The sequence below is a fragment of the Simochromis diagramma genome, unplaced genomic scaffold (genome assembly GCF_900408965.1).
Source record: "Simochromis diagramma unplaced genomic scaffold, fSimDia1.1 OVJJ01000596.1, whole genome shotgun sequence".
Classification (NCBI taxonomy): Eukaryota; Metazoa; Chordata; class Actinopteri; order Cichliformes; family Cichlidae; genus Simochromis; species Simochromis diagramma.
In genome coordinates, this window is record NW_024387245.1 from 7,250,961 (window position 1) to 7,274,474 (window position 23,514).

Below are 23,514 nucleotides of genomic sequence, written 5' to 3' on the forward strand. Positions count from 1 at the left end.
TCACACACACACACAAGTATAAAAGTGATTTTAGTTCATGGACAACATACAACCTATTTTATCAAATACAAACCAATAAAACATTTCATGATAATCCACATAAAAAACCTCGAATTGCTTCTCTGACCTTTAGTGTAAAGGTAAAACATGCAAACGTGTAAAACATTTGCATTTAATGAACTGCCAATTTACAAAACTGACGAGGCGGGTCTGGATTGTCGTTAAGGAAATAAAGTTTAGATTCAACAATACGCCTCCAGACAGAAACATGCTGACACAGCTCTGTTTGTTTTACCATCGCTCGGTGTGCCGTGGCAGGACTTAGGTAATGCCTTCGTTATTAAGATGGTTTAAAACGTAACGATGATTCAGAGATTTGGTATGGATGAAATTAACAGTTAGGACAACTACTCTCGGAGTGCGATCTGTATTTATGATTAGAAGAATGAACATAATTTAAAATTTGCCACTTAATTAGACACAATATGGTTAAAAACATTTGTTCCCTCCTACTGATGGTCTATAAATACTACTTAAAGCTCAGAAGCATAATATAAAGGCAAATGGTGGCTGATCTCACATCCCGACTGACATTTAAAAACAAACTTTCTCCAGCTTTTATGGAGTTGAGATCAAAGGAAGTTTAGAAGAGGACACTGCAATCCAAAGCCAGAAGACAGATAAGCAGCACACAGTTAAGTACATTTATCTGTGGGGTCACATTTAAAAGCAATTTTTTTTACTGTAAGTTATGACAGTTTTGGAAGCCACATTGAAGCTGAAAGTGCACAAGTGCGCAGGAGGTGAGGAGCTGAATTAATAGATGAAAATTGTTATGACCACCACTATTACTGAAAGTCAGTGCGGCACAGGGATCAGACAAAACTGGACAGAAATGGCACAGCAGTCTGGAATAGCTGACATTTACCACAGGGAACATGGCTTGGAAATGAGGCATTTTGAAAATATTAAAAGAAGCTCTTTTCAAATTCAAACACTTCCCCAAACTACGAAAAGACAACTGACATTTACCATGACACAGATCTCCAAAGATCCAGACGGAAAAGCCGCAGCTGCACATCTCACACTCTTTCCTGCTTAAGTGTTTGTTGCGGTTAATGCCACATCGCAGCGAGTGGCATCACAGCATGACGGTAAAGGTTTCAAGGGGGGCTCATTCATTCTGGCAGCCGCCTTCCTGTCACTTACTGAACAGAGTTTCACCACACTTCAGGATCACTCGTCAGCCAACCCGTGCTCAGCTAGCTTCTGCTGCTACTGCAAAATGTGAAAAGCTGGAATATGTGTGTGTGGTGTGTGCGCGCATGTGTCTGGGCTCTGTATATGTGTGCATGACAGAGACAAAGACAGCCTGGCTCTGGTCCAGCATGGAGCCACCTTTCGTGTGGTATCTTTGACGAATGGCTCATCCTTTTGAAGAGCAGTCAGCTGCAATAGACATCAAGCTGCCTGCACTGAAAACAGAGGGGCCAGCTCTGCCTCCTCTATTCATTTTGTTACTGAGAGCTGCCTGGACTGGCTGTCCAGTTACAAATGCTGCACTTGTGCCCTGTTCTTACACAAAGTAGGCTGGTGTCTGCCAGTGCGGTGGATAATGAAACCACGGCGGCGCAGCGGGAGGCTCGGTAATCAGCGCACTAATTCCAAAGTCAGGAACAACTTCATGAGAACAATTACAGCATCATGCACTTGAGCGATGACTCACAGCTTATTTTATGATTAGATTTCAGCTCACTTGACACATGTAACCGCTATAGAATGCATTTGTGTTCTTTTATTAGCATGACCAGGCTGGGTAGAAATGAAAAACAAAAATGCTATGTGGAGATTCAAGAAGCACAGACTTGGATTTGACACTTCAAAAGACACTGAAAAGATTATTATGTCAAGTAATGGCCAAGTACTGTGATAATGCCACCCGGAACACGTGCCATGATGCCACAAGGGGAAAAAAGGTTTAAATGCCAGCACACTCTTATTTTATACTCCGTGGACTTTACCAGCTCTTTGTGCCATAGACTGCTGCTTGAAACATCCACATTACACAGTTGCTGCAGATTTGTCCCGTTCCACCACATGCCAGAGGTGATGGATTTAAGATCTGCTGACTGTGGAGGCTATTTCGTTACAGTGAACTCACTCCGAGTTCAAGAAGCCACTTTGAGATGATTTGAGCTTTGTAAAATAGCATGTCTTTCTAATGGAAGCTTCCATCAGTAGGGTACACTGTGATGATGAAGGGATGGACATGGTGTCCAAGTGTCCCAGAAAATACCCGACACCATTGCATCACCACCAGCAGCTTGATCATTTGATACAAGTAATCTATGCTTTCATGCTGTTTACACGGGCGATCGTGGCTCAAGAGTTGGGAGCCTTGTAATCGGAAGGTTGCCGGTTTGAGCCCCGGCTTGGACAGTCTCGGTCGTTGTGTCCTTGGGCAAGACACTTCACCCATTGCCTACTGGTGGTGGTCAGAGGGCCCGGTGGCGCCAGTGTCCGGCAGCCTTGCCTCTGTCAGTGCGCCCCAGGGTGGGTGTGGCTACAATGTAGCTTGCCATCATCAGTGTGTGAATGTGTGTGTGAATGGGTGGATGACTGGTTGTGTAAAGCGCTTTGGGGTCCTTAGGGACTAGTAAAAGCGCTATATAAATACAGGCCATTTACCATTACACCAAATTCTGCATGTTGCAGAAATCAAGACTCATCTGATGAGGAAATGCTTTATTGTTTTTTTAAATCTTCTGTTTTCCTGTTTTAAAGAGTAGGTGTGAATTGCAGCCTCAGTTTGCTGTTCTCAGCTGGAAGGAGTGGCAGTCAGTGTGGTCTTTTGCTGCTACAGTTCATGTGCTTCAAGTTCAATGTGTTGTCCATTTAGAAATGCTCTTTTGCATCACTGTTCAGCAGACTGGTCGTTCTCCTCTGACCTCTAGAACAAATAATGACACTTCCTGCCAGAGAACTGTCGCTCACTTGAGGTTTACTCTTTTTCTCTGTAAACCATAAGGACGGTTGTGTTGGACAACAACCATGGCACATTCAACGTCGCTTAAATCACCTTTCGTCCCCCTTCTACAGCTGTGTTTGAACTTCTGCAGGTTGCCTTGCTGATGTCTACACATTCAAACAGTTAAAAACAGAATAATTCAAATAAATGTTACCACTAATACGCTGTGTGTTCAGATGCTCTTCTACATATCTTGGACATGCAGAAGAGCATATCCAAAATATGCAACTAGTAGTTATTTTAATTACTTTGCTTTCCTATGAACTTGAAGTAGTCTGCTATTGTCTTCTGCGGTATCAACAATTTATTTTTACCCAGAGAATCTGGGGTAGTTTCAGTTTTTCAGACCTTTCTCTGTAAACCCTAGAGACAATTATGTGGGAAAATCCCAGTAAATCAACAGTTTCTGAAATACTGAGACCAGTCTGTCTGGCATTAATAACCATTCCACTTTCAAAGTCACTTAAATCTCTTTTCTCCCCCATTCTGATCTTCAGTTCGAGATTCAGCAGGTCATCTCGACTATATCTACATTGTATAAATATATTCATCTGTGTTTTTGCATCACAATCGTTTGTTACTTCTGATATAATTCAAATGACAATAAAGCAGGTAAACTTTGAATGCACGTTCCACAGGTATGCACATTGTATAAATATATTCATATATTAAGACTTTTACTTGTCCAAAATGGGTTTTGCTGACCAAAAGGTCCCTTTTCAACATATCAGCTTTATCTGGCCTAAACACAGAGTGAGTTTAAACATTCAGGTAGGGGCTAGAGCACAATGCTGTGAAGAGAAGATGTGGGCTGGATTTACTGGAGACAAAACATCTTGAACGTCTTCGTTTCACAACTGTTGGAAACCAAAATAGTATGTACTAACCTCCACCAAAAGGTGCCCAGATGACTCTTCGGATTGTCTTCACCCAGTCTTCCATGTCATTCTGGGTGCTGGCCATAAGAAGGTAGGTCTCATGGTTGGCTGTCATCCGCTCTCTGTCTCCACCTGTATAAATAAACCGGAGGAAAAATTTAAATGATGCAAGATCCAAAACTGCACGCCCTCCAGCAAGAACTAAAATAACATGAATCGAGAATAACGTTTTTCAGCACGACAAGAAATCACCAGCTGGCTGCAAAACACATTTCTGAACGGACAGAGACTAATGACAAGATAAGACCTTCTGGTAACCAAGGTTGCCATTAAATGTCTTTGTTTGACATAAATTACTTGAACTCCATTTCACAACTATACGTCTTCTGAAACACGCGCACCACACAGTCAAAGGCAAATGCTTGTCTCTCAGCATGTTCCATTAGAGGCAGGCTCTGTATCTTGATTTAACCTGTGGATAATGGCCACAAGCACTCTGCTGTCATGTCATACCAGACAGACTGAAGTGGAGACTGTACCTGTTTCACATAACCAATCTGGCTGCAGTGATCACTATGACAACAGAGCCTTTACATCAGCTTCATCGAGATAAACAAAACAACTCGCTGCATTTCACAGGGATGCAGCGGGCCTGCTGCAGAAGAGACGAGCTCTTAAGAAGACAAATGAGGCGTCAGACTAGCAGTTTAATTATTTATGACTCTGACCACCAGGGATCCTGCCACAGTGATCGCATCAGATGGATGAAATCTGCATGTTGCATATGAAAACTATTAATAGACTAGAACACAACATGACAGGTCAGCAGGGGGGGGGGGGGGGGTCAGGTTTACTCCTAATGAACTGAAACAAAGAAAGAGATAAAAAGAGATGCCTAAACTGTTTGCTGGCTCACACACAGAGTCATGCATGTGTTTAATGTGAATGTTGCATAAATAGTGCTTTCAACACCTGAGCTGTCAGTTTGGTGCTGGCCTTTGACAGTTAGATTGATCCTTCTTGTAAGGCAGCAGATGCCAGTGTTTGCTCAGTTTGCCATGTTCACTATGTTTATAGATGACAAACTCCCTTTCACAAACACACAATGTGTACACACGACAATAAGTAGACTGACTATACTTAACGCAGAGGATAAGCTTCTATCATCTGTTGGTATGGCATATTTGATAAGAAGTTTCAGATGAGGAATAGTTAAAAATGCAAGGCTAGTATCACGTTACGAAGTGTGTAAATTTAAAAGCGCCTTCTGTTACCTGTAGGCTTCTCAAAATCCCATGACTAACAGCACAGACATCACAGCATGTGTCAGCATGTATCAATTTAGTGGGGTGGGGTTCTCTGTGTCCTGAAGAATAGGTAAAAAAAAGGAAATTTGTCTTCCTATCTAAGGACAATACATCTGCTGTACTTTTGCATGACCTCAAGGTTACTGGTACATTACCAGCACTCCCCAACTGCGCTAATCAGTTTGATACAGTTGAAATAAGCAGAGTAGAGGTTCCCGGCACAACTTCATCACTTCCAATTTGCATGGAGAAGAGGAAAAAAATTGGAAGAGGCCCAAACTCCAGGAACACTTGAAACGTATGTGTTTTGGCTGGTAGACTTCACCAAGTTGCTACAATTTTGACCTTTTAATACAGTAAAGATTACACAAAAATCTAACTAAAATACCCAGCAATGTTTTACAAGCAAAAAATACAATACAGCAAATACATTTTGCCAAATTTGACAGTATTCAGACACCTCAATCATTAAGTTAAATAAAATTTACCTCATCATTAACAGTCAAGGATGACAATTAAGGTTACATGTGCCATAAAACACAAACTAATCCGATAGGGGGCTACCTTTTGTTAGCAACTATTAGATTCTATATAAAAATCATAAAAGTAGTTATGTTTGAAGCCACTCTTTAAACCATTTTATTAATAAAATAAAAGATCTGGCGGGTTGCTAATGTTCATATGGTTCCTAAATATCATTGCAGCAGTACGTGTAGCTGTTTAACCTATTGATAATCAATCTAAGCATCCATTAATCACCGTTAGAGTAAAAGTTCCTGATCAATGCTTGGTTTGCAATTCGGCTCTCACATTAAAGTCGTTTAAGTTTTGATCCATTTTTCGATCGGTATCCAGAAACTAAGAGTCATTCTCACAGTAGTCTAATGCGCTCTCTCGCTTTCCTAATCCAGTGATTAGTCACGACCCGCTATTGATCGTTCGCAGAGTTCCCATTAATTAATTACACTTTGCGCGAAGCGGATACGATTCATTAACCTTGCCACGCCCATATATTTACCTTTGAAGACACTTGACGTTTGTGTTTATGCATGCAGAAAACTTATTCGGTCGTTCCAGTAAATGTTTGAACGTGGCCATTCACGAGGAAAACAAAAACAAAGCGGCAGCTTTAGCTCACCTCCCAACCGCACAAATCACAACCGCAGCGTCATTTTACCTTCCCTCGACCTGCGACACGCAGTCGGTCAGTCATTCAGTGAGGCTGTTTGTCAACGAAAACAGAACCAAAACGGTGCACTAACCGGTAACCGAGGCGCTCACTCGTGCTCGCACATGGGAGTGTTTCTTTGGCCACCGGCGTAAAAGCTCCGTCGCTCCAAAACACTTCTCGCTTGCGAGACCGCGCCTCCGCTTTTAATGTAGCACAGAGTCCTCCGTGTAGCAAACTCGAGAAAGCGGGGGATAAATATTAGCTTTAATTCAAAGAGCGGGTGAGAGCGCCACAATATCGATAGGTTTGAGTGTGCCTACTGTTTCCGACACACCGTGTGAGACTGTGGCGACCAGGGCCGTGCAAAGCCGTTTCGGGTTCCAGGGCGAATGATTTACTCCTTATGGTCCAACTTCCCCTGTTGTCAGTACTGAACTCACTTGTTCCTGCTGAAGGCATAGGTCATTCCAAATGGCTCACTACAATTTCAATTCATTTTTAACGTCATATATCCAATGTTACATTCTCCATTTACATTTATTTCACGTGTCACATTCAACATAGTAACTTAACGCTCGCCAAATATTTTCTGTATATGCCGTGGAATCTTGTCACCGTGTAAATACGAAATGAAGAATTTGAAAAAGTGGCAGAGGCTAGTTTGTATAATATTAGATGTAAAGCAGACATAAGCAACCAATTAAACAACAACACAAATACAATGTATTTTATTTTTGCAACTATGAGGTAACATATCAAAGTTGAAGGATTGTTAATAAATTATGCTATAAAATCAAACATTTTTAGAAATAAATGCACATTATTCAAATTTTTGTTGCAGTTGACTATCAGTGTTACATTTTGACATTAATATGATATAATTTAAAATGTAAAGCAGACCTAAGCAGCAAATTGAAGAACATTGTAAATGGAATGCATTTTATTTGTGTAATTATGTGGTGACATATCAAGGTCAAAGCATTACTAATATATTATACCCTCAAATATAACACTAAAGAAACAAATGGGATATTTTGTAACTGTGTAACAGCCTTACATTCGTTTTTACTCTTGTATCACAGTCACCTCAAACACCTTGAAACGACTGTTGTGAATTGGTAGTGTATAAATAAAATTGAATTGAACTGATTTGAATGATATCATTTTAAACTTAAAGCAGACAATACAGATGCGAATACTGCAGCCATTCCCCAACTCTCTGTGAATGGTTCTCATGGCCATTGATCAATGGGCTTTGATCAGTGGTTGTTGATCAATAGTTATGACAATTTGCATATTAATGATCAAGGAACTCACCTCAAAGCCCATTGTTCATTCAGCGGGCTAGTTTCAGTCACTGTGCAAAGGTACCTGTTTATAAGGTTGGGGAAACCTGCAGTCAGCTGAGACTGAACAAGTCACTTGGATGAGTGACGAAACATTTCTCCCAGTGAAAACGCTACATCCAGATGAACAGAAGACCTGCATGATTGAGCATGCATCAAGACGACTTACTGTGCAGAGTTATTTGTGAAACACTAAGCCACAGAGCCTACAGATGCATTCTTTCTAATGGCCTGCAGGGGGCAATGGATCCAAAAACAAGTAGGATTATATAAAGGCGAATAAGAAAATCACCAACTGGTCATGAGCTGATGAAGTTTTGATCTGAATCGCTAGTTTTAGCGTTTATCATCAGGTACATTTTGTAAATTTGGTTCACTATGGAGTAAAATCAATAATAAAGAAATGACTACTGTATGAGCAGGCACTTCAACCCCTTGCTTGTGATACCTAAGATGACTAGACATCCAGTCTATGAGTGTAGTTCACTGATGTATTTCTTTTATAAGCTGCCTATAATGCATACTAGTTAACAATTAAATCTTCTTAATTTTGGTCTTTTCATGCGGTACACGACCTTTGAACAAGGCAAAGAAAAAAAAAAGTTGGTTTTTTTTGCCTTGTATTACAAGCTGATTTGACTCATATAGGTTTACACTGCATATTTCAAAAAGAGAACCCAATCTTAAGAAACTAAAATGAATCCATATATGCACATTAAAGCACAAATGATGAATCCGTTTACTATGCAGCAGCAGGTCCAGTGTAACAGCAATAATTAATTAGGCTGCAGCATCAAGGAAATGACGCATGCGTAACGCTTTATACAAACTGCCTCAACAAGGTCAACCTGACATATTTCTCAACCTGAGCATGTGATTATTCTTAACCACTGCTTTGAGTCATTACCCACAGTTACACCAATCACTCCCACTGGCCAGAAAGGTTTCTGACTCAGAGGCATCTCCACCCTGCCAGCATTGTTTGCGTTAATTGTCATGCAAAGTAACTGCAATTCCCTGGTGTCCCTTTGAGTTCCTCTGTCCACATTTAAAATCAATCAGCCTTCCATTACTTGCATGGACAGACAGAGCATTTCCTCTCGGAAACAACAGTTGTGAAGCAGTTAAACAAGCGTGCAACAGGATTAAACAGCATACCATGGGCATTACAGCACACTGCTCTTCCTCCTGTCATTTCCTGTTGATGATCCGCTTTCTTCCATAGCGGCCTAAGTTGGCCTCATAGTTTATAAGGTTGGGTGAGATGTCACACTCACTTAGCACATGGAGAATATAAACTATTTAGGGCTCAAGTGGTAAGTGTTTGGAGAATCTTACTATTTAGAAGCACAGAGCATTCAGATAATCCCATCGTCTCCCAGCATGCAAAGGTCAATCACTGATTTATGCCCTAAAACTATTCTTATCCACTTTCAGTGACATGGAAATGGTGGTAAATAATTAATAATATTAACTTCAGAAAGAAATTAACATTTAGCTCACAAATCATGAGCCACCGGTTAAATTCTGACTATAATAAATTAAGATAATTTTTGACTGATTCTTTTACGGACAAAGTATTTGTCTCATACAATTCTTGGGCTGATACTATGTTAAAAAAACAGAAACACTTTTATGACTTTATAAATGAGATCAACCTCAGTAGGTGTTCATATGCAGAGACGGTCTTCGTGTATAACACGACTTTACCTGAAGAGACAACCGTGGCAGCTTTCACAATTCGCCTGATTTGCCATGCTTTGGCAAACTGCTCCAAAGTTTTACAAAAAAAAAGAAAAAAGAAAGAAAACCTCAGCTTTCAGACCTTTACTTCAGAAGCAGCTTCCATTCAGTGAGACATAGACATTAAGATTCCCTGTTCACACTGAGACTTCATAGAAGAAACGTTAAGGAGAAGGGAAAACACCATATTTTTCATGTTTTAGCAGTAACTCTACTGGTGATATTCTCTGCAGTGGAGCACGTACCAAAATGACAAGTTAGTTTAGGCTTTCATCTGCTACTTCAAGATCAGCATTACCAGACAGAGGATTAATACAATCAACCCCAAAACCTGATACAGCAACAAACACAGGAAAGACACAGCTAAACTGAACTGCATGCAGCTGCAAGGAGAATTGGCAACCAGACCACTTTGCAATAAACTCCTTTTCTTTCGAGAACAGCGTTCTGTGAACAGATGAGACAAATGTTGAACTTTCTGACAGAATGTGAAACACTGTGTTTAAATAAGTATGGTATTGCACACACACCAAAACCTCAAATATAAAGCCTGGTGGAGCAAGTTTTGTGTTCATGTTCAGCATCTTGACCTATAATACTGGTGAGAATATGTACAGACTGTATACATGTGCCCTCTGTGAGGACAATGGTAAAGCTTCAGACTACTTTAAACATTCAGTTTCAGATGCTTTTTTTCCTCCTCTAGGATCTGTATAATGTCACAGAGATGGGATAATAACACAGTCAGCTCCAGCACACAACTCTGGTAGGGAGCGCTGCAGCTCCTTTAAACTTCACACACTGTTCTGCAATAACATAGACAACTTTCAGTGGATTTTCAGTTCAGTCAGACTGTTCGTCTATATGAGTTGGACAAAAAAAATCCAAATGGATCACAAACTTTTCTTGCAGCTGTGCATAAACTACATTAACAACTTGAGAGCACATCTGCAAACAAAACTATAGCCTCTCACTGACAACCTGGGATCAGGTTCAGTTACTTTTACATGTGAATGGCAGGCCATCGTAGATGGGCTCAGTGCAAACGGCTAACAACTGTTCATTCCAGCTGTAACCACTGGCTTTAATAAGTGGCCAAACCAGCTGCACATAGTCTTTAACTAATGGCTCAAAACAGGTGGGAGACAACAAAGGATCCCACTGTGCTGTAATTGCTCACAAATACCTGGATCCCCCGTGCACTTCACTTTGACTTGCATGTCTTCACTGAGCCCTCTAGGAGCCACAGTGGAGTGCATCTGTGTAGAGCGCCACAGTGTGGATAAAGACCATAGAATATATGGTTATGTTTTGTGCCGATAAACAGTAATATGTTACCAGGCATGAATGGCCCAGGATACTCACACCCTGTAGTTACATCAAGTATTATGATAGGTTACATGAATAGTAAACATATAATATAAGTGGATGTGAAGAGCCTGTCTTTTGGCTTCAGTTATATATTTCGGAAAGTTCCAGTTACTATAAGATTGACGTCTTTCTCATATAAATATATTTTACATCAAATATGGTGACCGCTAGCTTAGCAGAATGATTTTGTCTGGCACATAAACTCATGTAAAAACACAACTTGATTTAAAGTTTATATGCTTTTGAGTTGTTGGCAGGCAGATTTGTCAAAATGGGTTTTTTTCCCCCTAAATACCTTCAGACAGCCCATCTGTTTCCCTGCCTCCAGGCTTTGTGCAAAGCTAAAAAGCTACCTAGCAGTTGTAGCCTCACATGTGAAGAAAAGATCTGAAAACAGCATATCGGTTTTCTTGCACATATGTCGAAAAATAAGAAACTTATTATTAAAAATGCTAAAATATTAATGTAATGTGGTTCTAAAGTATAGAACGCAAACCTTAACAGTATGACATTTCCATATCTTCAAAGCAGTTTTAGTCCATTGAATTGATAATTGCAAACCTCTTTCCTGCGGTAAAACCACATAGAAAAAAAAATTAAGGCAAAGGGAGCACAGTAGGTGTTAAAAAAAGGGCCAAAATGAGCTAAATATTCCGTACACACAAACATGGGATAGATTTTTGTCTGCAGACTTGTTGTGAAATGTTAAGCTCTTCCAGACCCTGACTGCACATCTTGCCAAGTGGAGGAAGCAGCTGCTGCTGCCAGAGAAAACAATGCAGACACTGTAACTACCTTGTTTAGTGATAAATGACAAAAATATGTGTCATAGTTCTCCCAGCCTGTGTGTGTCCATGTTGAGATTAAAAGGAGCACATCAGCGTCTCTTCTCTTTTGTCTTCTGCAGTCGTCTTGTTTGTGTGCAAGCAGGGGCAAGTTGAGATTCAATAATAGGTCTAATGATAGTCTTCTCCGAGGTCCGCGCATCATAAATGACTCTAACATCACAGGAAGTCGGTCACTGGGTGACGAGCTACGCTACACGGCAAAGCGAATTGTCCATTCATACGGAATGATGAGTATTAAGACTGGAAACAAAAAGAAAAAAAACCCACTGCTCCCATTTTCTTTTTCATCTTTTGTTTATGACTGTTGGTACCCTTATCTACAGGGTCCATTTCACTCATGAGTAATATCATCTCCAGATGGTCTAAACATGCAGCTGTAACAAAGAAGCCTGTAGTAAACAAGTTAAGGAAATACTTAAGCAGTAGCAGGACAGAGGCTGTGCATAGAAAAGCTTTCAAAAGGCTCAAATAATAAACTCATTACTGTTACCTTGATGGGATGACAATAAATTAGTTAATCCATACAGGGGTAAGCTATGAATCGACTGATGAACCACCTCCATCCCTCGTTCGTTATCTCCGGCAAACCCAGGGTTGGAGGAGGGGGGAAATAAAGAGGCGTCCTGAATGAGTTACAAAGTCCTGGCTGTCTGAGTCAATGTGAGGACGGGAGTTTCTGACTGGAGGAGCTGCTCTGCCAGTTTTTGGCCCGGCTCAGAATGAGTGAGTGAGCACAGCTGAGAGGGTGTGAAAGAGAAATGGGAGGGAGGGAGGGGGTGGGAAGGGGGGATTTGGAAAAGCAGGGGGAGGTTGGTGAGCACACACACACACACACATACACTCACACACATCCACAAACTTCTGCAGAGCACTGTAATGGGAACAATAGGTAGAGCTCTCTGAAGGCTTAGGCTTAACAGAGGCCAGGGTTCTCCAGAGGGCATGACCCCCATGCGCAAACATGGAATCTCCCATTCCCACCACAATGCTTTTTTAACATTAAGACTATAATGATGTAATCATATTGACCTTTCAAATGTGCAATCAGGCATTAATGACAACATAAACAACATTTAGAGTGTGTGTACGAGACTAAAACTTCTGCTTTTTTACTCCACTTTATATCAGTCGATGCAATTGATTTATCAAAACTAAAAACCTTAAATCTTTGGTGTACTAGTGGAAAAATATCAGCAGAAGGTCGAATGAACACTCGGCTACAAAGTATGCTGGAGATTAAGCTGTTTAATTTGCCTTAGTTTGAACGGCTGATTTACTAAATAAGAAAAAAATATACACTAGCTTTTGGCTGTCTCTCTATCTTGGTTTTATGCTTAAACTAAGAGTCATTCTCTTTTAAGATAATGGCAAAGGTCAGCGCATGCTTAAATCTTCTCAAATGTGAGGATTTGCTGCTTTTTTCTGAACATATAGATCATCGACTCAAAAAGGTCACCTGAGGAGCTTAGGCTAACCTTTTTCATTTCTTGTGACATTTTATACAATCAAAAATAATTCCTAAACTTACATTATAATAAGGTTACATATTTTCTGTCTGTGTTTTTAAAACGTTAAATCGTCCTTCAAAGTATTTTCAAAACAGCTATACTCTCATTACAAGTCTGCCATGCTGCTGGTGATACAGCTCCCCTCTCTGCAGTTATATCTTCCCACGTATTTCTAATGGGTGTCCCGTTTCACCACCCCCCCACCACCACCACCACCACAGCAAGGTATCGACGGCTAATTCTCACCCTGGTGACATGGTGGTCCTTGCCTGTCAATAGATGTAGTTTGAAGACAGACATCACAACATTAGCCTGAATCCCTAAAGACCTCGTCTAGCAGAGAACACAGACTCCATAGATGTTTCTATGGCTATCCATTACCATCTGATGCCGAATGAGTAACATAGTGAATAGGAGTGGGGAGGTCAAAGGGGACAAGGATTGTTTGGCTCTACTGTCTCTTTTACAGGCGCCTGTAGGAAAGTGGATAACCCTGGCATCAAAAAGAAGGAAAAAAAAAGAAAAGAAAGGAGACTAACAGCCACATCTCAAAAATCGCTGTATTATTTGCTTTTCAAAGGCTAACATGATACCGTGTCTAGTTGAACCCACAAGAATATGCATAGTCGAAGTCAAGGTTGTCATGTTTTAAGGTGTAGTTGCATTAAAAAAAAAAATCAAACAAGTTATTATCGAGTTATTCTGCGAATACACATTCACCTCTGTCGTCACAGGATATGAAAAGAAATCAAGTCAAATTGCCGCTGTTGGGTAGAAAAAGTGAGTTGAGTTTCAATGAGCTGTCATGAGCACAAGCAGGGAAGCAATGGGTCAGTCCGTTCAGGGAGGTCACAGGACTGTCAAAGAGCCAAGTGTCTCTGTTCTGATTTCATGCCAACTAAATAAAGAGCTATGTCTGTGTGTTCTGCCAAGGCTGCTGTAAATATACCATTATGTAAGGGGAATCAATTTCAACTTCTGAAGGAAGGAAGTGCGGCTCAAGCAGGCCTTGAAGCCCAGAGCTTGTAACGTAAGTTGGCATGATAATCATAAAGGCTAGACACTAAAGCAGAGGTGCAGTAAGGGGGGGGGGGGGGGGTGTCACACAGTCAGATTTAAACATACCAGCATTTTATTTTTTTAGGTTTTATTATTAGTGTGTGATTTAATGTAATATAAGCTTTTTTCAAAGAATGTATTAATATTCTTCTTCTAGAAAAAGAACAAAAGGATAACACTGGTATATCCACGCCTTCCTCCAATGGAAACTGTTGGCTACCCTCGGGGTGGGGAAATTTTAATCAAACAGTCTAAAATAAGCTATGTTTTGCTTTGAAAAGCTGCTGCAGGGGTGTAAAGCATAGGCGATTTGCAGTGAACGTGCTAATGGATGGGAAAAGACCAGAAGAATCCTTTAATATGCGACTTGTTTTTTTAAAAGAAGGGTCCGAAGCCACAAAAGAAAACTGTAAACATTCCCAAATGATATTCATGTAAGTTCTCCAGTGTCGTTAAGAAACCACAATCATTCTGTTCAACCTATTTATTGCCGTGGCAGCATAAAGCAGACTTCGAACACATTTAAGTTGTTCATGATAACAATTTAAGTTTGTTAAAATACCAAAATCGTTACGAGTGAACCTTTTGGAGCACTGACAGCTTTAGTGGCTACTAGCTGCTGGATTGATATCTCATTTAAATGTTAGGGAGCGCTGAGTTTTGGTGAGGGCTAGCAGCTGTTGTCACTTGAACACTTGCACACAATGCTGTGAGGTTAAAACATTACATTAGCGATACAGGCATAATGATGCTGGAGGGAAACTTCTGGAAAGGTGCAGAACACGCAGATCCAAGAGAAAAACCTCAAATGGCCTCACAGAAGTCAACCCTCCCACAGATATAGCGTGCTTTTAGTCTGGTATCGTCATCACCACACTGTCTGAGAATTTGTTTTGTGTATAGCCAGAGACACTTTGAACAGCTAAGCTCTCTGTGGGGCTGGATTGTATCTGACAGGATGAGTGGTATACTGTATTTTTTAAGTGAATGCATTCAGTCTGTGTGGAAGGAATACGTTGTCACGGTTATGTAAACACACTGGATCACACTATAACCGATTTGACAAACGTGTCATGCACCCCTGGCTTGGGAGACTGTAAATCTGTGTGGGAGTCATTGCCAAAGAATTCAGTGATGTGAACTCTGCACTACCAAAATGTTTGTCCGACATCTAAAACGTTTTTTATTTACATACAGGAAGCTGTCAGGGGTAATTCCCACACAAACAGTGTAATATCGGATTCCACCCATCAAAGGACTTTTGTGGTAAAAAAGCAAAAACAAAAAAAGAGGAAAAAGAAAAATAAAGACATGTCATCAGCCTCAAATATCCTCATTGTTAACAAGGATATTTTTAGATGATGCAGTTTGCTACTTGATTACTAAAATCAATTACAATATTGTTGATGGAGCCACTGGGAGACAAACTTCCTGGCGCTTGAAGATTGCAGTGAGCTTTTCCTTTATCCTCACCAGAGAAAAGAACAAGGAGTGGACTTGACAAAGTACCTGTTGCCCCACTCAGTAATACCTTCTAATATCAGCTTTCAGCACTGATGAGGGCCTCAGGGTAGATGCACACCTGCAGTCCCTGCAGTCAAAATAAGTAGTCTGAGTCAGCCTGGCCTTTGGGAAGCCCTTTGAACCTTTCACACAGGGCTGTGGAGACGTGACTTCTGGTATATTTTGAATAATGGAGGCAGAACAGACGGTTCGATCTATTTTCCCCACGAGAACCCATAGACTTAAAAATATATATGCATGCAAGCTTTTCCCTAGCTCAGCTCTTGTGAAGAATAGAAATTCTGAAAACACAAATTATCTTTTCCTTTAATTTCATTCACCTTGTAAAATGAAGTCGTTTTGGACACTTCCATGAGAAGTATAAATCAGTATTTTCATTTCCTAGATTGCTGTAGCGATGTAGAGAGATTGAGGAGCTTGTCGGGGCAACGTTATTTTAATAGAGATAAATCTGACTGGCAGTCATCATCTATCATCCTGGACGTGAGATTCCCACCAATGCATTTTCTACTTGGTGGCTATGGCTATAAAACAAGAAACATGAATATGGATAACTATTAGGAAATGTGTTTCCAAGTTACACTGTGCACTTCTATAATAATCTGCTTAATAGGGTCAGGTGACTGGGTGAATATACTGGCTCTAAGATCAAAGTTTCACAATTTTGAGGAGATTTTTTACCAGTTTATTGAGTTTTAATTCTATATTCACACATCTGAAGGATGGCTTTGTATTCATTTTTTAAGATGTTGCTGAAATTGCTTGTGGAGATCTCTGCAACCCTTACCCATGCTGCACAAAGACCTCCTCAAATACACTGATTGTCATCTTTCTCGAAAACCCCTTTGTGCACCATAAAACACTCAGGTATGAAAATATCTGCAATCTGGACATTCAGTGCTTAGTGTGAGCTTCAGTAAGATGGACGAACAAGTGAGTCTACGTATTGATCACTGCAGCATTGCTAGCACTATTTTTTTCCCCCCTGACAAAGTTGGCTAAAACATTGCACTGTCTGCTAGAAAGTGATGCAGCACACTGGGGGCAATTAAATAAAAACATTGGGGAGACAAAGAAATGCAGATGACGATGAAGACTCAGTGTTGACCTTCTGCTGAGGTTTTTCCACTAGTACAGCAAAGACTTATCATAAGGTGAGAGGCTATGACTGCAGTGATAGGTTGCCAATATGTTGCAATGTTGCAGATGGACAGCTATCCACACTCCGCGCCAATTTAGAACCCCCAGTTAATTTAAAAACACGGACGTCTTTGTACTGTGGAAGGAAGCCAGCGTAGCTGGAGAGAACCCACACACGCCTGTGGAGAATATGCAGACTCCACAAAGCTGATATTATTAGTTGGTCTAGCATCATTACTTGCCGCCTCCCCACCAGTTAAGTAATCAAAGAGACGTGTTGGTTTCATTCAACACTTTTCACATTTTTGGTTTAAATGTGACAGGTTTCAGGATGTCTCAGCTACAGTCAGGAGAGTCAGTTTGCACTCTTGACTTCTAACACATCACTTTTATTGAAATACTCATTACAACTTCCCAGACTGCTTTAATTCACTGTTCCCACCTTTGCTCTCCTCACCGCCATCATTCAACTTTTTCTCATGTGTAGCCAAACATTATGTACAATACAGTATTTCTTTTGTCTAGTTTCTCTCCTCATTTGTTGCCTTGGATTTTCACATGAGAATGTCTTAACTAGGATGGATTTACAAGCAGGCGGGGAGCTGTGAGTTCAGGACTCTGTTCTGTTATCTCCCCCAAGCAGCCAAGCAAAGTGAAATTTGAACCGGCTAGGAGAATGTTCTCCACCAAGCATGATTTTTCTTCCTCTGGCAAGATTTATTTTAAAGCTACATATATGCATAGTGCAACCAAATTGAGTCACACTTACATATATTGTGTATGGTTTATGGATGTTATTCCTTTGAAAGACTTTAAATTGTAATTTTGAAATGACATGGTAAAGATAGAGAGTAGGGTTTAGTGATGGGATTTCCGGCTCTTTTTAGAGAACTGGCTCTTTCGGCTCGGCTCACTAAAAAGAGCCGGCTCGGCTCACTAAAAAGAGCCGGCTCTTTCGGCTCCAAACCGGCTCTTCAGGTTGTTTTGTTGCTTTAATTAATTTATTACTAACTATAATATAAAATTATGCACAAAAGAAATTACTAATGTAAAAAAAAAAAGTGGTTTTATTTATATATGTTTATATATAAATATATGTGGTGGCCCCTAGAGACAAAGCACGTACAAACTCCAAAACATATTCCTAGAGTTAACTGAACTTCCAAAACAGAGCTACCTAGATCACTTAAATAACACAATTGAAAGCATATGTGTATTATTTGTGTATTTATACACAAGCACTCATATATATTCAAATAATTTTAAAAAAATGTTCATTTACCTGTTATTACCACACACCAAATCAACACTGTGCCCAGCATCCTGGAGCACTTCTGTTGTGTTTTGTACATGTTTTGGAGTTTTTACGTGTTTTGGAGTTTTTACGTGTTTTGGAGTTTTTATGTGTTTTGGAGTTTGTACGTGCTTCAGAGTTCGTACGTGTTTTGGAGTTTGCACGTGCTTTGTCTGTAGGGGCCACCGTAAATATACTTTTATTTATTCACTCCACATAAAATGTAATAAATAAATCATATAATACAAAAACCAACTAGTCACAGTTCAACTTTTAACTATTTAAATTTTCAGCTTTTTCCTTTTAAACAAATTTAAAATGAAACAACACAAAACACTGCAAACCACAACACAATTAAATATAAATTAAAATATGAAAACAAAAAGAACATGCACATTCTCTGTCATATAGGCTTGCATGAATAAACTTTCTGAATCCTTTATCATCCGCAACTGAAAATAGTTGTGGATGATTACTATACCTTTCTAATGTGATGTTGTTGTCCCTGGCTCTCTTTCTCTCTCTTCCTGTGCTACTGCAAGTGTAACTACCGCCCCTCCCCCCTCTTCCCAGTGCAAAGCACAAGGCTCGCATGCGGAGTGAAGCGGAAAAAAAGTGTGAGAGAGAGGGTGAGAGAAAGGGGGGGAAAAAAAACCCACGGCTCGCGATAAGGAGCCGGATCGCGTCGTTCACGTCAAAGACCGGCTCTAAGAGCCAATTCGTTCGCGACCGACACATCACTAGTAGGGTTGCCAAATGCTGACTTAATAACTGCAGACCTCCGAACCTACTCTGGCATTAACATCAGTATAAACTGCACTAAAGCTTCACAGCCTGTTATCCATGATTGAGCAGCTCCTGTAGGTGTAAAAAATAAAAAACAAAACAAAGAAAGAAACCCCCACACTAATAACGCCTTACAAAGATCTAGCATAGACAAAGATGAAATAATAGTTTAAAAATTAACTGAACTCAAATATTCTGGATGATCAAAGTTATTTCTAATTGTGAAATCAACCCAAACAAGCTTTTTTTTTGTGGCTCAAAGTCTATGTAATAAGACCAAGCAAGCTACTTTTGACTCCTAAAATATTTCTAATTCAATGAAAAAAAAAAAAAGGCATCAAACCCTGACATCAAAAACCACGAGCATCAGACTGTAGATTCTCACCTGATGTGAGCAGCAATCAGAAATGGGTGGCAAGTTAACTGAAATCGTGTGAGGACAGGTTGAGCTGTTTGGTTCAACTAGAGAAAGACAGGGAAACAAGGCTAGGGCTTAGAGAAAAGTAAGTAAAATCACGGGAATTCGCTGTACTTTGTAAAAATATGCCACAGTTACTTGTTTTGAGCTATCAGTTGTAGTCCTCCTACACCAGTAGAAGCACATAATTCTCAAAAAAGAAAAAAAAAAGGTTATTTCATGTACTTAGTCACAACCTCCATTATTAAAAGCTTCTTTTAAATTATTTAAAACATAATATTTTGTCAAAAGGACACAAGGTATAATGTTTTAGTTAGCTAAAGCTAACGTATATTACTTTATGTTAGCTTCAGCGTTCATATAATGTTAGCTACTGCAAACATTTTAGCCTATGAAACACCACAGGCTATACCAACTGTCTCAAAGAAAAAGGTAATATGGGATAACCTCAAGTCTTACTGCCTGACAAGTCAGGTTGAAGCTAACGCTGCACATATATTACACAAACAGCATCTGTAGGTGTATGCTGCCCCCATCAGTTTTGAAAGAATTGCAGCCTTGGTACATATACTGCCAATGGTACCTAAGTGCCCCCCCAGTACTGATGTGTTTTAAGAATTCTGGTATCAAATGGTGTTGGAAGTATTGTTTGTATGACATCCCTAACAGTTAGTGTACCATTAGCCATGAATATTTACAGGTTTCCATCTGGTCAAACACATTCTGTATGAAATATTAATGCCTAGTTTACTATATATGTTATTAATTCTTTTGTCAGAAATAGTTCAATGATCACAAAGCATATTTACAAAAATGATACCAATGGAAGGAAAATTAATAACTTCTTTCTTCTCAAAATCAATCACAGCTGCAAAAACTGTAAACCATAAAGTGGAACTTATAAAACACCCATCTGCTCACATTCTGCTTATATATATATATATATATATATATATATATATATATATATATATATATATATATCCCCCAGAAAAAGACAAATTTGCAACTGAACTACAAGCAGCTTTGTGCCTGACGTCAGATCCTTCACTTTGAATTAAGTCCAAAAAGCATCTCATAATGACACTGTCTAAATCAAATACAGACATATTGGTTTTCATTATTGGTATGCAAAAAGACACACCTGGGTTATAGTTTAGATCCATGGGATGCAGATGAAGACGTGCCCCCTCTCAGGTGAAGGCTGAGGTAGCGAATGCCACGCTCTTGCTGCTTACTGCTGACCCCCACGTGCCACTTCTTCATCTGTTCTTGTTGTGCACCACTAGCAGCTCTATCACCCTATTTTTCTGCTGAAACACAGTCCGCTGCACTTCATATTCTCCCCCACCTTTCTTTGCTTATCCTCCACGTCATATAAGTCTTCTACAACTTCATTTTGCTAAGTCAAACGCAGGTCAATGTGACACATCGATCAGCGGCAGTTAGGCGAGGTCAGGCCAAGGCTAGCGTGTCTGCATGCCTCTCAGGAAGCCTTTTTCTCAATATACAGTATACTTCTGTCAAAGGAGCTGAAAGAGCGGAGGAAGCACATTTTTGAGACACACGCGAAACGACTGCAGGACAGAAAGCGATGAGTGAAACGGCAAACTGGAGGCAAGATGGTATGTCTGCTCTTCTCTGAAGAGCCCCTGAAGGAAGTGAGTGGGGTGGGGTGGGGTGGGAGCTAGTGGTGGAGGGAGGTGGGTTGCATCATAAATCAGGCGTCCCTCCCCGGAGTGGGACCTGTAAATCTGGTGAACGAAGAATGGGCACTCAGCCGAATGATTCATCCACAGTGCTCTATAAATACTGCTGTACAGGGTCGGCAAGGCTGTTGCTACTGGTGGCCAAGAAACCCAGAGACACTGGGGTTTCTCCCTCTGAACGGAAGGTCTTTAAAAACCCTCTTATCTTTTTCAGTCCAAGCCAGACTTGTAGGTGAACTACACATTACTTGCTTCCTTTAAGTGGGAGAGAAGCTGGCAGAAAAGGTATTTAACATTTAACACCAACACTACCTGTTGGGAGTCAAACACAGGAAAAAATGAAAAAAAAAAAAAAAAAAGAAGTGGGAAGAGATCTAAATATTTACCCAGAGGAAAAATCAGTTTACATACCATTGGTCTGGACATTCATATGAACTGACCCCGACAGACACACACAGTATAACAGTCCAGCTGAAACTTACTTCAGTGGAGGCCCAAATGTGTACTCACTGAAACCTGGCCTATCAGATACACGGTGGGGGGCAGGGGTTGTGGAAAGACATTGGAGTGGGAGTCTGATAATGGACATTGGTATGCAACTTTCAAATACCAAGCCCCCCTCCCAGAATAAGGCTGTTATGTAAGCATCTGTGCTTCCTGTCCTGCTTCTCTCTGGCTTAAACTGTTTTTTGCATTTTCTCGAGAGGATCGAGAGGCATGGATTCTCACAAACGGGGATGTTGTGATGCATGGATACAAGAAAGGAGGAAGTCTGGAATCCTGGAGCCTAAATGAGGGTGAGGAGGACATCTCAAACATCTACTACATACAAAAGGCATGCAGCATATTGTCTGGAAATGCCGGCCTCCCTTTTCCTGCTTTTTGTCAAGTCTGTTCGATCCAGATGTAACATTACAATTACGGCGTGTTTAGCTTTATGCTAAACAACGCATGTACCACTTATTGTCCTTCACAGATCGAATGCAAAGTAGTTTGCTTGCACAAGCTTGTGATTTATCATCTTTTGACTGAATGACAGCTAATGGAGGACACATCATTAAGTGAAACGCCTCTTTTGTAAAGTATGAAAATGTAGCAGGCGACATTTCATATCCATTCATCCAGTATTTTATCCTCTAGGGCTGTTTTTGCAAATGCCTTTTCCCATTTACCAGCTGATCAATCATGGCTTCATGAAAAATGGCCCTAGTCAACACAGGGTACAGTCTGAGCTATTATGTGGATTCTCATGGGTTTAAGTTCCACCACTAAAACACACAAACTACACATTGTGTTGTTATAGAGAAATGCAAGTGGGCTGAAGCCACTAATCAAACTGCTGCTAACATATAAAACCAAAAACTATATTTATGTTGCGTTTTGCGTAGGAAGTTGCCTTCCTGCGCGGGAAAAAAAAAGTATTTTGTTAACTGTCAAACCATCAAATTCAATGTGCAGTGGTTTGCTGTTGATATTACAATCCCTCCTAACAATCATTTAACTTAAATTTGTTGAATCAAATCATTTTTATGCTCCTTAGATATTAGTTTCAATCCTCAGTCAGTTAGCATACTCTAGCGTAACAAAGGAAACAATGTGTATGACAGACTCTTCCAAACCAAAGATGACCAAAATGAAGTAAGTGTGGCAAAACATCAGGCTCTTATTTCTACACTGAGAGGCTCAAATGGCTGTTGTTGGTTGGATTTTGTTAAGCCTCAGTCACACAGGCCTAGAGATTAGCTCCTGAACCCCTGGCAACCACCGGTAGCTAATGAAGTTAGTTAGACTACGTCCACACTAGCCCGGATAGATTTGAAAACGGCGCTTTCAGTTGTTTTCAAAGAGTTGCGTGTCCACACTAAAACGGCAGAAAACGCTGACGCTGCAGTTCCGCGCATGCGCAAAAGCAAGTGAGAATTAAAGAATTTGAAGAAAAGCTATCTGGAGCGTGTACAAACTAATATTAATCTTTTTTAGGGCTGTCAAAATTGAGAGCAGTCAAAACAACTGCTGTATAATGCCCTCCGCTATCTTTGTTTAATTGGGCGCATGACTGCATCACATGACTAAAATGCGTCATCGTTTTAGAAAGTCTGCGTTTTCGAGTGTCCACACTGCGACGGGGCAGCTCCGTTTTGAAATGTATGCGTTTTCGAGAGCGTTTCCAAAAGGCTGCGTTTTTCCTTGGGGAAAGCGCCGTCTCAGTGTGGACGGGAGGCTAAAACAGAGAGAAAACGATGCGTTTTCAAATGAAGACGCATTAGTGCGGACGTAGCCTTAGTATTCTCTGACCAGTTGCAAGTGATTGTGCAAGTGGTTGTGATGAAAGCCATAGTCTTATCAGTGATCCTCTGTAAAGTAAACGTTACACCTTTTGAAAT

The 23,514-nt window shown here is 40.4% G+C and overlaps 1 protein-coding gene across 8 annotated transcripts in view; it reads right to left on the reverse strand.

Moving 5' to 3' along the window:
- Positions 1-23,514, reverse strand: part of arhgap24 (Rho GTPase activating protein 24) — an 82,352-nt gene that overhangs the window by 18,649 nt on the left and 40,189 nt on the right. For 2 of the 8 annotated variants that reach the window (XM_040053420.1, XM_040053424.1), the window contains exon 4: positions 3,916-4,038. In XM_040053420.1, the coding sequence (XP_039909354.1) occupies positions 3,916-4,038 (123 nt within the window). The other 6 variants (XM_040053426.1, XM_040053423.1, XM_040053422.1 and 3 more) reach the window with 6 other exon arrangements.